This window comes from Narcine bancroftii, chromosome 5, assembly GCF_036971445.1.
Source record: "Narcine bancroftii isolate sNarBan1 chromosome 5, sNarBan1.hap1, whole genome shotgun sequence".
NCBI classification, from domain to species: Eukaryota; Metazoa; Chordata; class Chondrichthyes; order Torpediniformes; family Narcinidae; genus Narcine; species Narcine bancroftii.
Window position 1 is genome coordinate 102,953,305 of NC_091473.1, and position 12,658 is coordinate 102,965,962.

General features: G+C 37.9%; 1 protein-coding gene across 5 annotated transcripts in view; it reads right to left on the minus strand.

The window, feature by feature from the left end:
- The window catches only part of stil (STIL centriolar assembly protein), a 94,055-nt gene that overhangs the window by 17,673 nt on the left and 63,724 nt on the right, over positions 1–12,658 (minus strand). For all 5 annotated transcript variants that reach the window (XR_011357820.1, XM_069938562.1, XM_069938561.1 and 2 more), the window contains exons 14-15: positions 10,620–10,851; positions 8,353–8,542 (exon numbers count right to left, since the gene is read on the minus strand). Coding sequence is in view for 4 of the 5 variants with exons in the window: in XM_069938562.1 (XP_069794663.1) it covers positions 8,353–8,542; positions 10,620–10,851 (422 nt within the window). In the remaining variant the exon portion in view is untranslated. The remainder of the gene's footprint in view (positions 1–8,352; positions 8,543–10,619; positions 10,852–12,658) is intronic.

The following is a 12,658-nucleotide window of genomic DNA, read 5'->3' on the forward strand; positions in this document are numbered from 1 at the left end:
TCGTCGCCAGTCAGGACCAGGCGCAACATGCCCTTTTCTCCCGGCTGGCTGATTTCGTCCTTACCATCAACACGGCCAAGTGCCAGTTTGGGAAAGAGTCCATGCAGTTCCTGGGCCAAACCATCACAGCCGAAGGAGCCACGGCCGTCACTGCAAAGGTCGCCGCTATCTATTCATAAAATTATTAGATGTTTTATACCAACTTTAAAGTAGTTTTCTTTAAAAACTTTTCTAAATAGGTACTCTTTTAAAACTAATCCCAAGGAGTCATGAGGTTGAGTGTCATCCCTCATGTAATCACGTGATGTCCTCTTGGCTCCTATTATATCTAAAAATAATAATTACCACTACAAAGACGACATAATAATACATCTGGTAAATATACAAACGAAAGTGAAAGTCAATCCTTAAAGCTTTTTGCTTCTTATAAAAGACAGACTTTGGTAACTGGTCTGTTCAGAAAAATATTCTTAATTTCCAAGGTGTTCACTTTCTTGAGGGAACAAGATGGGTCTTCTTTCTCTTTTTCTTCTGCATTTGGTTATAGAAAAGGTAGGATTTAAACAACATTGGTTCCTTAAATTTATCAACAGCCTTTTTATCCTCCACTGTTTCTCCCCACTCCCGCCCGCTCACAATTCTGGATCGAATTCCACAACCTCCAACTCAGTTCCACCCTCCAACAATCCATCTTGAAGTTCTTCACTAGACTCTCTCTCTGCATTCACCAACTGGGTCTTCAATAATGTACCTTGATTGTTTTCCATAGTTAGTTGTCTTATGTTATTAACTATTACTTCAAAATGAGCTTTCTTTTGCTTGGTTTTACGAATTCTATTTACAATTAGTTCTCCATTCTTGTCAACTGCTCTCTGATCTTCTCTCTTGGTTACTTTCTAAACTAAAGAATCATTGGATTCATTTTCATCCTTTTGAATCCAGTTTTTTTCCCCCCCCAAGTACAAAGTTAAAATCTGTCTGTTCACTGTTTTCTTGATTATTCAACATTTCCAAGTCCCTTTTTTAACATTTTTTTTCTCTGAAGGCAGTTACACCAGATGGTCAGTCACATGCTCATTTATTCCATTAGTGCAATTTTCTGTGTTCACTTCTTTTAAAACATGCTGCTGTATCTGGAGATTTTTGATTGTTATTAAGGTGCTCGGGAAAGACTGTCTTGAACAGTTGTTTTAATGGTTCGTTGAGTTTCACAACAGATATCATATTGACACTTGTTGTTGACTGTTTCTGAGCATTATCATTCTTTCTAACGGTCCATTTATTGTCCATCCAAGCATAGTTCTAATCGTATAAGATCCATCTCTCACACTTGATATTACTTCTATTGGTGCATTTAAACCAAGTAGCATCTCTATCTCAGAGCTATTTTCTGGTATATAAACCTTCCTCAAATGTGACCACTAATCCACATCACTTTTGATGCAGGATGTTTCCTTTATGCACAGGCATAGTCTTTTGGGTGTATACATCTGGAAGATCACAAAAATCAGTGCTGTGTATTTCAGCAACCTCTAACTCTGAAACTATGTTAGTTTCAACAATTTTTGTTTTGTCCCATGGCTTGCAATAGAATGTATTTTTTACTTGAAGATTAAGCTTCCTCATAAACCTCACAGTGCAAAATGACACAGTGCTTCCTGGGTCAAGAAATGCATGTGCACGTACCATTGCAATCCCTTTCTTGGCCTCAACTTGTACAGTCAACAACAATTGAGAGTCTTCACCAGCTCCAATAAGACCACTTGTCAATAACGAAGCTTCAGCACTGTTTTAATCTGCTTCTTTCCTTGATGTTTATTCCTTTTCCGTCTTCTTTTCCTTGAAGATATATAGCATCTTGGAATGTTTTTGACCACATATAACAGCTGAATTGGTCTTTACAGTTTTTGCTGATGTGTTCTTTACACATTCAGCCAAGACATACTCCATTTTACTTCAAAAAAGCGATTTTCTTACAATGTGTCTTTTCCATCTGTGCACACTTTCCCAAATTATGCTGATCATTACATTAAAAAAAATCTTCTCAAAAGGTGAACTTTCATTTTCCTTAATTTCTTCATCCTCCACTGTCAGAGAGTGGCAAATGTACTTTTCTTCAGTTTTGGTTGAGGATACGATTTGGACTTTTCATCTTCTTTACTCATTGTTCGAGTATCCTTAATTCCATACTCTGGATCTGTGACAATATCCACTTAGCCTTCAATGGACTCGACCAAATCCTTAAAAGTAGTCGTCTCATGGTAAATTCTTTGGTATTTAACAACTTGTCTTCTCCAGTTGGGTAATTTATCTACAATGTTTACCATATTCTGAGGTATGTCAAACTTTTTAAGATAGCCAATCTCTGTCATGATGTTGTAACATCTTAGAAAGAGGGAATAAGCTTGTAAGTCATTCATGACCTGTGGTCTTATTAATGACCATGAAAAAGCCTTCTTTATATAAGCTCTAGAAATTCCATACTTGTCACCAAAATTCTCCCCTAGATACTACTTAGCCTGTTTGAATCCTTCATTCGGAGCCATATGCTGGCAACTCTTTATAAGATCTTGTGGTCATCTACTTGTGAATTGCTGCAAATAATATAAACAATCCTCGGAGTTTTGACTCGTAATTTCAATACTGCGTTCAAAGTTTTTCATAAACGCTTGAAAGGAACCTTTATTTTGGGCAGAGAAGAGAGAGCCTGTAACTGAACTAACAATGCACCCATTTCATCTGGTCTTGTCATGCCTAGGTTTATATTACTTTGTCCACCTGGATTCCTGATACTCGCCGGGAACGCTTGGCATTCCCCTATATGAGATGGCATTTGGCTCCCATCTTTGTCCAATGCAGCCATCATTGAGATTTGATCTCTGGCTCCTTGGATTAACCTTGTTAATTTGGGATCTTGCACATCTCGCATCTGCAGCGCTGGCTCAGTCCTTCCTCTGCCTGGTTCAGGACCAAGTCCATATTGTTGCTCTAGCACTGGCTCAGCACGAGACTTAATCTGCTTAGTCCTTGACCAAGCGCTTCTTGCTATTCTATCACTGGCTCAGACCAGCACCTTGACCTGCTTATTTTAGGACCAAACCCATATTATGGCTGTCGCCCTGGCTCAGCTTTTATATTTAATGGTTTCCTTTTCTGAAGTCCTTCCTCAAAACTCAATGCTTTGAATAATTTAGTTCAAGCACCAAATACCACAGAGCCTTCTAGTGTCTGTGACCTGGCCTCATTAGCAGCAATTTTTTTTTGTCCAGTTCCAGATGGTTGTTTTGCTTTTTTTTTAAGCTGTTTCCTCCTTTCTAAACTCTCCATTGCTGCATCTCCTGGTAGCTCTTTGTCGCTGCACCCATTGCAGCTCCTCCTTTTCTTCCAAGTCCAATTCAAACTGAAGCATTGCCTTTTCCACTTTAAGAGCTATTGTGTCTGCTTGAATCTTTCAATGAATAGATTCAGTACTTGAAACTCTGCTGGGTATTTGACGCACTATCTCGAGATCCTATTAGGTCCTGTACGTCAGAAGATGTTTTAATCTCCAACAATGCCTCCATTTTGGATTGTTCATCCTCTACACCACCATCTAACTCGTGACTGATCTTAGTTTCTATTAATGCTTTTTGCAGTAATTCTGTGGGATTTATATTCCTAGCAACTGTCATCTTTTCCTTATTTATATCCTCCCTCTGTCTTGCTTGTGGAGTCGCTTTGTTTTCCTGAATTGCCAGCTTTGCAATTCATCTATTAATTCAGCCTTCTTCATCTTCTTGACACATAGGTCCCTTGCAGCCACAGCTGCTTTCCTCCATTATGTTGTTTGTCGCACGCAGATAACAAATATGCACAACCATCTCGCCAAACCTAAAACCGTCCTTAGAGGATGAGTGGATCTAATGTCCCAAACTGTGTTCTAATTTGTAATACACACCGCTTCTTCAATGGTCTTGATTGTAGTTTGTGTCTACTTATCGATCGGCTCTAAACAGAGCCCAATTGATCCAGTCTTTTTCCAAATTCAATTTACAACTTTCTACGTCTTCAATTCCATCTTCCATTGACTAACAAGACAATAATCCAGTTTTCTTTGATTATAAAAGTTTATTTTATTAACTAATGAGTCAATCATCCAGATTTCTTTTATTTAAGTTTTGCCTGAAGATCTGTTTTCTATTGACTAATAAGCCAATAGTCCAAATGTTTCTTTGACTAAAAGTAGTCCATTGTATTGACTAATGAGTAAATAATCCATATTTCTTCATCTTAATATTGCAACCATTTTCCTTTATAATCACTTGTAGAACATGGAAGCATTGTTGATTAATGAGTCAAAAACAATAAGAAGTCCAACCCAAAAGAGCATTGAGTTTTTCACTATTTATTTGAACTCCTGAAACAATAAACTATACTTTTAAAAAAATTAATAAGTGGACAATAAACTATTAATACATTCAAATTTAAATGGTCAAAGAAATTATCTGAACAAGCTCTATGTTCATGAATCTAACAGCACAAATGCAAAAATAAAAACACACTAACCTTGTTTATATTAAACACCCAGAAACATATCTTGGCTTACAGGCTGTACTATAGAGACACTCCGAGAATTCATAAACAATATGCCTGCTGCTTGTTACTTGTGAATATGTGTTTGCAAGTCTTTTTAACCCATACACATTATTTGAATTACTTCTTTCAGGTTGCTCCTCAGCCTGCAACTCTCCAGATAAAAATAATACCTTTGTCCAATCTTATCATCGAGGTGAACCATCAGTGAACTACTTCTATACTTTCTTTAAAGCCTCTAGATTCTTCCTGTAATGTGTGACCAGAACCGCACACAATGATCCAAATGTGGACTGATCCAAGCTTTGCAGTATGACTTCCCAACTTTTATACTAAATGCCAGACCAACAAAGGCAGGCATGCTGCAAGTTTTACCACCCTATCTGGGACCCACTAACTTGCACCCAAAGTACATTAATGCTCCCAGGGGTCCTCATAATTACTGTATACTTTCTGCATCAGCTCACTTGCCTGTGTATCTGGGTACCACTCATGAACCAGTAATGATAGTTACTGACGACAATCCTCTGGTGTTTTTTGAATAAAATGAAGAATAAAAATAGATTATAAAAATGGAGTTTGATCTTGCAAGAATATGATCTGCAAATCAATCACATCAAAGGTACAAATAATCTGGCAGCAAATTGCTTGTCTAGATGTTAAATTGAGCATGTAAAATAACAACTCATGATTGGAATTCATTGTTGTAATATGTTAAATATTGTATATTGTTATCACTAATAGTGATTGTAAAGTTAGAAATTAGTTTAGTTATAAAAGAATTTTAACTCAAGAGTTAAAATTCCTTTGTAGGGGAGAGCATTAAGGAATGGGTTAATAAAATTATGAAAAAATAGATCTTAAAAAGGTATAGATTGTTGGTGGGTTTAGTTTAGGTCACACCACAAACAGACATCTCAGTTACATTTCACAAACAAACATCTTAATTGGAATGCAAGAACCTGTGCAGGTGGAACCTTCATGTGTGCCATCGACTTTACAGAAACCACGAAGAGTGCCTGTGAAGACTTCACAAAAGGGTGTTAATTGGACTTGTAGAATTGAAATGGACTAATGTCTTTAAAGGAACAGCATGTTTGAACAGGCTCAGAAACTGATTAATCTTTTATTGCTAAACTGGAACCAGTAGTGCGCACCCAAGGAGAGCGGAGAGCAGAGACACAGCACTCTCCCACAGAGTCCTACCACCCAGTCCAATGGCCAAAGGCTTTCTGCAGGCTTTAAGCTGCCTGATAAATGAGCTGATGGTGTTCAATTTAAAATCCTGTGACCACAGAGTCTAGGCCTAGATACTGATGAAATTTACTGCAATAGTTCTAGAAATGAGGAATTCGTTATTACATGGAGAAGTAGCAATTATTTTTAGAGCAGAGGATGCTCAGAGAGAAGTTGCCGAATGTTTAAAAGAAAACCATCTATGCCAATCTTCAGGTGATTGACAAAAGAACTATAAGTAGTAACATGTGACTATGGATCTAAAATTGACTGCCTGATAGCTTGGATAATATAGATTCAATAGTACTCTTCAAAAGGGTATTCTAAAACCAGATCTTAATTAACTGAACAGTTCCAAAACCATAAATACAAATTTGATGAGCCAAACTCTCGGTCCCTTTTTTTTGTCAATTCAGAAAGCAACTTATGAAGAAAGAGCTTTTTAGTTAATTATCTGCTGAGGACACACTTTCTTGAGTAGTTCATACAAAGTACTTATGGAACAAGGCAGCAGTTACTGGTACCTTGAAATAAATGCCAGCATTGGATTTGCCTTCTTCACCACCAACTCAACATGCAAATTTACCTTCAAGCTTTTCTGAACATGGACTCCCAAGACCCTTTGCATCTGGATATTTATAATTTTCCACTCCATTTAGAAAATAGTCTACACGTTTATTTTTTCGACCAAGGTACATGACGAAAATATATTTCATTTGCCACTCTCTGCCCATTCACCTAATCTGCTACTATTCTTCTGTGGCATACCTGTATCCTTATCATTACCTCCTGTATATACTCATGTAATAGTCAACCCCCCCCCCCACCCCTTTTTCGGCCCAAACGTAGTGTTTTTTCCATATGACCCATTTAAAAGTCGACTCCTTATTTTTGGACCCGATGTCTTGCTAATCCGAGCTTCCGATGGCCTGACCATGAATCCTCGCCCCAGCTGCCCACCCAAGCGACCTCCTGACACCTCAGCCATAGACTCTCTCCTAGGCCCCGGCTGTCTGCCCATCCAAATTCCTGATATCCTCGTCACAGACTTTCTCTCCTAGGTCCTGGTCTCTTTCCTATCCAAGATCTTGACACTCAAGCCACAGACTCTCTCGTAGGCCCCGGCCACCTGTCCATTCGATCTCCCGATGCCCCAACCGGGGACTCGACACCCGGTCCCAGCCATCTGAGCTCCTGATGCCTTGAACCAAATGCGGTCAAAACTATGACCCGTGTAAAAGTCGACCAAATTTGACCCAAACAACTCTACTCTTACACGAGTACATATAGTACTTCTCTACCTGCCAACTTGGCCACAAAGCCACTCATTCCATAATCCAAACCATTAATATACAACACAAAGAAGCAGCCCTAAAACAGACTCCACTAGCAATTGGCAGCCAATCAGAATACGATCTCTGTATTCCAACTGCTTTCTGCCAATCAGCCAATGCTTGACCTGCACTAGTATGCTTCCTGTTATACCATGGGTGCTTGTTAAGTAGCCTCGTGCGCAGCACCTTGTCAGAGGCTTCTTAAAACCCAAAAAGACAACATCCACTTAATGTCCTTTACCTGGTCTGCTTGTAACTTCTTCAAAGAATTCCAACAGATGTGTCAAGGAAGATTTTCCTTAAGGAAACCATGTAGACTTTGGCTTATCTTGTCATGTGCCTCCAAGTACTCCTTGACAATCGACTCCAACATCTTCCCAACTACTGATATCAGGGTAGCCAGTCTATTATTTCCTTTATCCTGTTTCCTTCCCTTCCTGAAAGGTGGGGTGACATTTGCAGCCCTCCAGGTCCATACCTGAACCTACTGATTCCTGAAAGATCATACTAATGCCACCACAATCTCTACCGTTACTTCTTTTAGAACATGAGAGTGCATTAATCTGGTCTGGGAGACTTATTCACCCATAGACCATTCAGCTTTGTCAGCACTCACTTCCCTTCCCTGATACGCTCTAACACACTGCTCGTGTCTTTCACAGTGAAGACTTATACAAAATACTAATTTAGTTCCTCTGCCATCTTCTTGTTTCCATTATATCTCCAGTTTCACTTTTTAGTGGCCCTTTATCTACTCTTACCTCTCTTTTACTCATTATATATACTTGAAGAAACTTTTTTAAAAATCTCTTTCTGGTATTATTTGCTTGCCTACTTTCTTTATATTTTACCTTCTTGTGAGTATTTTAGTCATCTGGCAGTTTTTAAAAACTTCCCAATCCTCTATCTTCCCACTAATGTTTGCTTCCTCATTGGCCCTCTTTTCCTTTTACATTGGCTTTGAATTGCCTTGTCAGCCACAGTTGTGACATTTATCCATTTGAATATTTCCTCTTTTTTTTTGGTATGTATTTAACCTGCGCCTTCCTCATTTCTTGCCAAAACTCCATCCATTGCTGCTCTGCTATCTTCCCTACTACTGCCCCTCCCCTCCTCTCTCATGCCACTGTAATTCCCTTTACTCCACTGAAATATGCACACATTCCAATAAAAAGAAAATGCAGCTAGTAAAATCAAACTGAATACTCACCATTAAATTCTGGTAAAATTTCTGCTCATTAAGTGATTCTGTGGTGTGGTCTTCAGTTTCTTTATTACTGCTGTTACATGATGATTCAGATTGACTAGTTTTCAAATGCATACTTGCACTTTCACCAAGCACTGGGCTCTGAAAACTAATACGACGGTCCCAGCAGTTGTTTGTACACTCAGTTGGAAAGCTAAAAAAAAACAAATGAAAATGTTTACATATCATGCAGTAAAATTTAGGTGACATACCAAAGGAAAACCCAATTTGAAAAATAATCTTAAATGTGATAAAATTATCAATACAAGTGTATGGATGTGTTCAAAATCAAATCATAAATAAAAAGGTAAACATCAATTTACTGCCCATTGCAAATCTGTCAAGCCACATTCAAAGGCAAATGTGAAAAAAAACTTTCCTATACTAATGTCTAGGCATTATACAAAATTTAATATGGACCAAATTGATAAAATTATGGTCCTTTAGCAGTGACCCAAAAAAGGTTTTTACAATTTAATATTTAAGTTCTCCTTCTTTGCTGCTGAACACACCAATGTTCAAATGGTCATACATTTTGGCCAGTCATAATGACTGTAAAGGTTAAAGCCTTGTTTTTTTAATAGTTAATTTTGTGCCTGTCTCTTTAAGAGATTATTGTTTGTTGTGTTACCATAGTGACTATGATGTAATATGTCATAATATCCACCCAGACTAATTATTCTTCAGGACGTGAAGGAAGAGTGAGCTCGAGAAATTTTTCTTTGATTTTTTGCATCTCTTTAAATACCTTTTTCTATTTGTTTAAAGTTTTGTGTATTTCTTTAAGCTAGTATCTGTACATATCTTTTGTATCATTATACAGTAAATGCTTTGTTATTCATCGTTATGAAAGTCTTAATGCGAAACAATGCAAAATGTTTATCCGTTTTATCAATGAATTAAAATTACATAAAGCAGCAGTCACAGAGTTTGATTTATTAGATTAAAAAGATCACAATTCAGAATATCGTAGCTCATGCTTTAGGAAGATGATATTTTGAAAAATAGGATATATTAGAATATGGAAAGTGTCGTCTATAAAGATGGTTATGTCACTATTCAGCTACCACAAAAAAAGTTATAAACCACTACAGTGGTTTTTGGCAAGAGCCAGAAGTTAAATAAAGAATTAGTTGTTAAATGGGGAAAACAACAATTACTCTTCTTAAGAGTAAATATGCAGTATCATTATCAAAATATACACTAATTCTTCGAACCTTCCACATACAAAAGACAAGATTCAGTTTCCATTCTGCAGTTTCCCATAAGTGGAATGCTCAAATACTTTGCAGTTAATGCCAATCACAAGCTTGAACAAGTTTTTTTCCCCCCCTCCAACAGTTTATTCTCAACACTCATGTTACTGCATTGGCTGTCTCCCTTGTATGTCTGAAGATAGCCAGTGTCAGCTCAAGACTAACAAATTGCCTCCTTGATTCTACAACCTCACTTCTCACACCCACATATCAAGTTTCTAAATAAATTGGGTTAAGATTGAATTTGAGTATAGTTGTATTATATCATACAAGAGTTCCTGAATTATATTAATAAATTAATTCATTAATTGGAGTTACACCAAATTACATGTCATACCTTGTATCTCAAAAGTCCCATGTTATAGAATGAAGATCAGAAATACACCTCAAATTACTGCTTTTATGGTGGACATGACAGCTTCCATCACTAATGGCTGTATTTAGTGTCAGATGTGATTTAATTTCCATATAATTTTATTGTTAAGCTTCTTGCCATTTTAATTAAGTAGTTTGACCATTTTGTCATTTTAACTGCTTGGTGATAATTATGCCCCCCGCCCCCACCCCCCCAATCATGGAAACATTCCAGGTTTATAGGCAATAGACTATAATTTGCACACATTACCAATGTGGAACGTAAGCATCTCTTAAAATAAATTCTGCTAGTGAAACATATTCACTTGCCTTATGCCAAGCAATCGCATTGACATAGATTTATAGTAGAGACAAATCAATAAAACCATACAATATACATTCCTGAAAACTTACTTACATTGAGGAGATTCTTAAAATATATTCATTTTAACATTTTGTCAATCCATAAGAATAGGCTTCAACTTTATCTTTCAGATCAAACAAGATTTTTCAGTTTAAATTTTAATTACAATCTACTTGGATCTGTATTCATATCATTAATTATTTTCTTCCTGATAAAACACAGATGACTACATTAAAAAGTCTTTGCAACAATCTTACTTCTGAACATCAGTAGCTTGATCATAAATATTTGTTGGAATACGACTGTCCTCCACAAAGCTGTGAATATCCACTTCATTCAGAGAAGAGGCAATACTGGTGTGACTGGTATCCTTGACTGTAATTGAGGTAGCCAGTTCTTCATTGGACGGTTCAGAGTTATTTAACTTGAGGTTGGACGGTGATTGCTGTGCCTCTTGCTTCTCGGGTGGACACCAGAACAAACTGGCACCTAATAATGAATTTGAAATACATATTAATACAAAACAAAAATTGTACTTTGAGGTATTTAACTAAGTAATTGGAACCACCTTACTATTAATCTTAGAACAAGTGCTACATTAACAATTGTCACGCGTGGAGAATGACAAGAGTTAAACTTATGCTCTCCAGGCTAAAATACAAGCAAGGACAGATAACAACACTGTAATGTTGACATAGTTTGACTCTTTAAATATGCTTCTTAAAAGTGTACTATTATAAAAGGACACAATGAAAATGCATGGGGCCCACAGATCCAGGCAGTAGTCGCAAGTGAAAACCATTAGCAAAGAATCAGAATTACTGAGAACAGAAATGTACCACTTGTGGTACTATTTGTACAGAGTTCAAGATAGGTTTGTCCCATTGGAACACGGAAAAGATGGGAGGAAAAGGGAACCGTGGCTGATGAAACAGGTCAGGCAACTAGTCAAGAGGAAGAAGGAAGCATACATTAGAAATAGGAAACAGGAAGGGATCATGAGAAGTATATGATAGCCAGGAAGGAGCTTAAGAAAGGACTTAGGAGAGCTCAAAAGGGGCACGAGAAGGCATTGGCATATAGGATTAAGGAGAACCCCAAGATGTTCTATGCATATGTGAAGAGAAGGATGACAAGAATGAAGATAGGGCCACTAAAGGATAAGGGAAGCAACATGTGCCCAGAGGTTGGGGAGGTCCTAAATGAATACTTTGCATTAGTATTCACAAGAGAAAAGGACCTTGATCATGGTGGGTAGAAATTGAACAGTCCTGTGTGCTGGACAATGTGGAGATTAAGGAAGGAGAAGTGTTGGAGCTTCATGAAAACATCAAGTTTGATAAGTCTCTGGGGCCAGACACGATAAATTCCAGGCTGCTGTGGAAAGTGAGAGGAGGTAGCTGGGCCAGTAGCTATGATCGTTGAATCCTTTGGCTGCAGTGGAGGTACTGGAGGACTGGAGAATGGCAAATGTATTCCCCTTGTTTAAAAAAAGGTAATAGGGCGAATCCTGGGAGTTATAGACCAGTGAGTCTTGCTTCAGTGGTGTGAAAACTAATGGAGAGGATTCTTAAGGATAGGATATATGAGCATTTGGAGAAGACAGTCTACTTAAAGATAGTCAGCATGGCTTTGTGAAGGGAAGATCATGCCTCAAGAATTTAAGTGAGTTCTTTGAGGAGGTAACAAAATAAATTTGTGAGGGTAAGGCAGTAGATGTGGTCTACATGGATTTTTGCAAAGCATTTGAAAAGGTCTCCCATGAGAGATTCATCCAGAAAGTCATGAGGCACAGGATCAGTGGAATCTTGACTGTGTGCGTAAAAAAATTGGCTTGTAGGAAGAAAGCAGAGTAGTAGTAGTGGAGAAAAAGTATTCTGCCTGGAGGTCGGTGACTAGTGGATTGCCGCAGGGATCTGTTCTGAGACCCCTGCTCTTTGAGATTTTTATAAATGACCTAGATGTAGGGGCGGAAGGATGGGTCAGAAAGTCTGCAGATGACACGAAGGTTCAGCTAAGTACAGGGTTAATGGTCAGTTGCTTAAGAGTATGGATGAATAGAGGGACCTTGGGGTCCAAATCCAAGCATTCCTCAAGGTCGCTGCATAGGTTGATAGGATAGTTAAGATGGCCTATGGGATGTGGAGATTCATTAATACGGGGATTGAATTCAGGAGTAGAAAAGGTCATTTTAACACTACAAATCTTTGGTAAGACCACACTTAAGAGTATTGTGTTCAGTTCTGGTCACCGCATTATAGAAATAATGTGGAAGCTCTAGAGAGGGTGCAGAGGA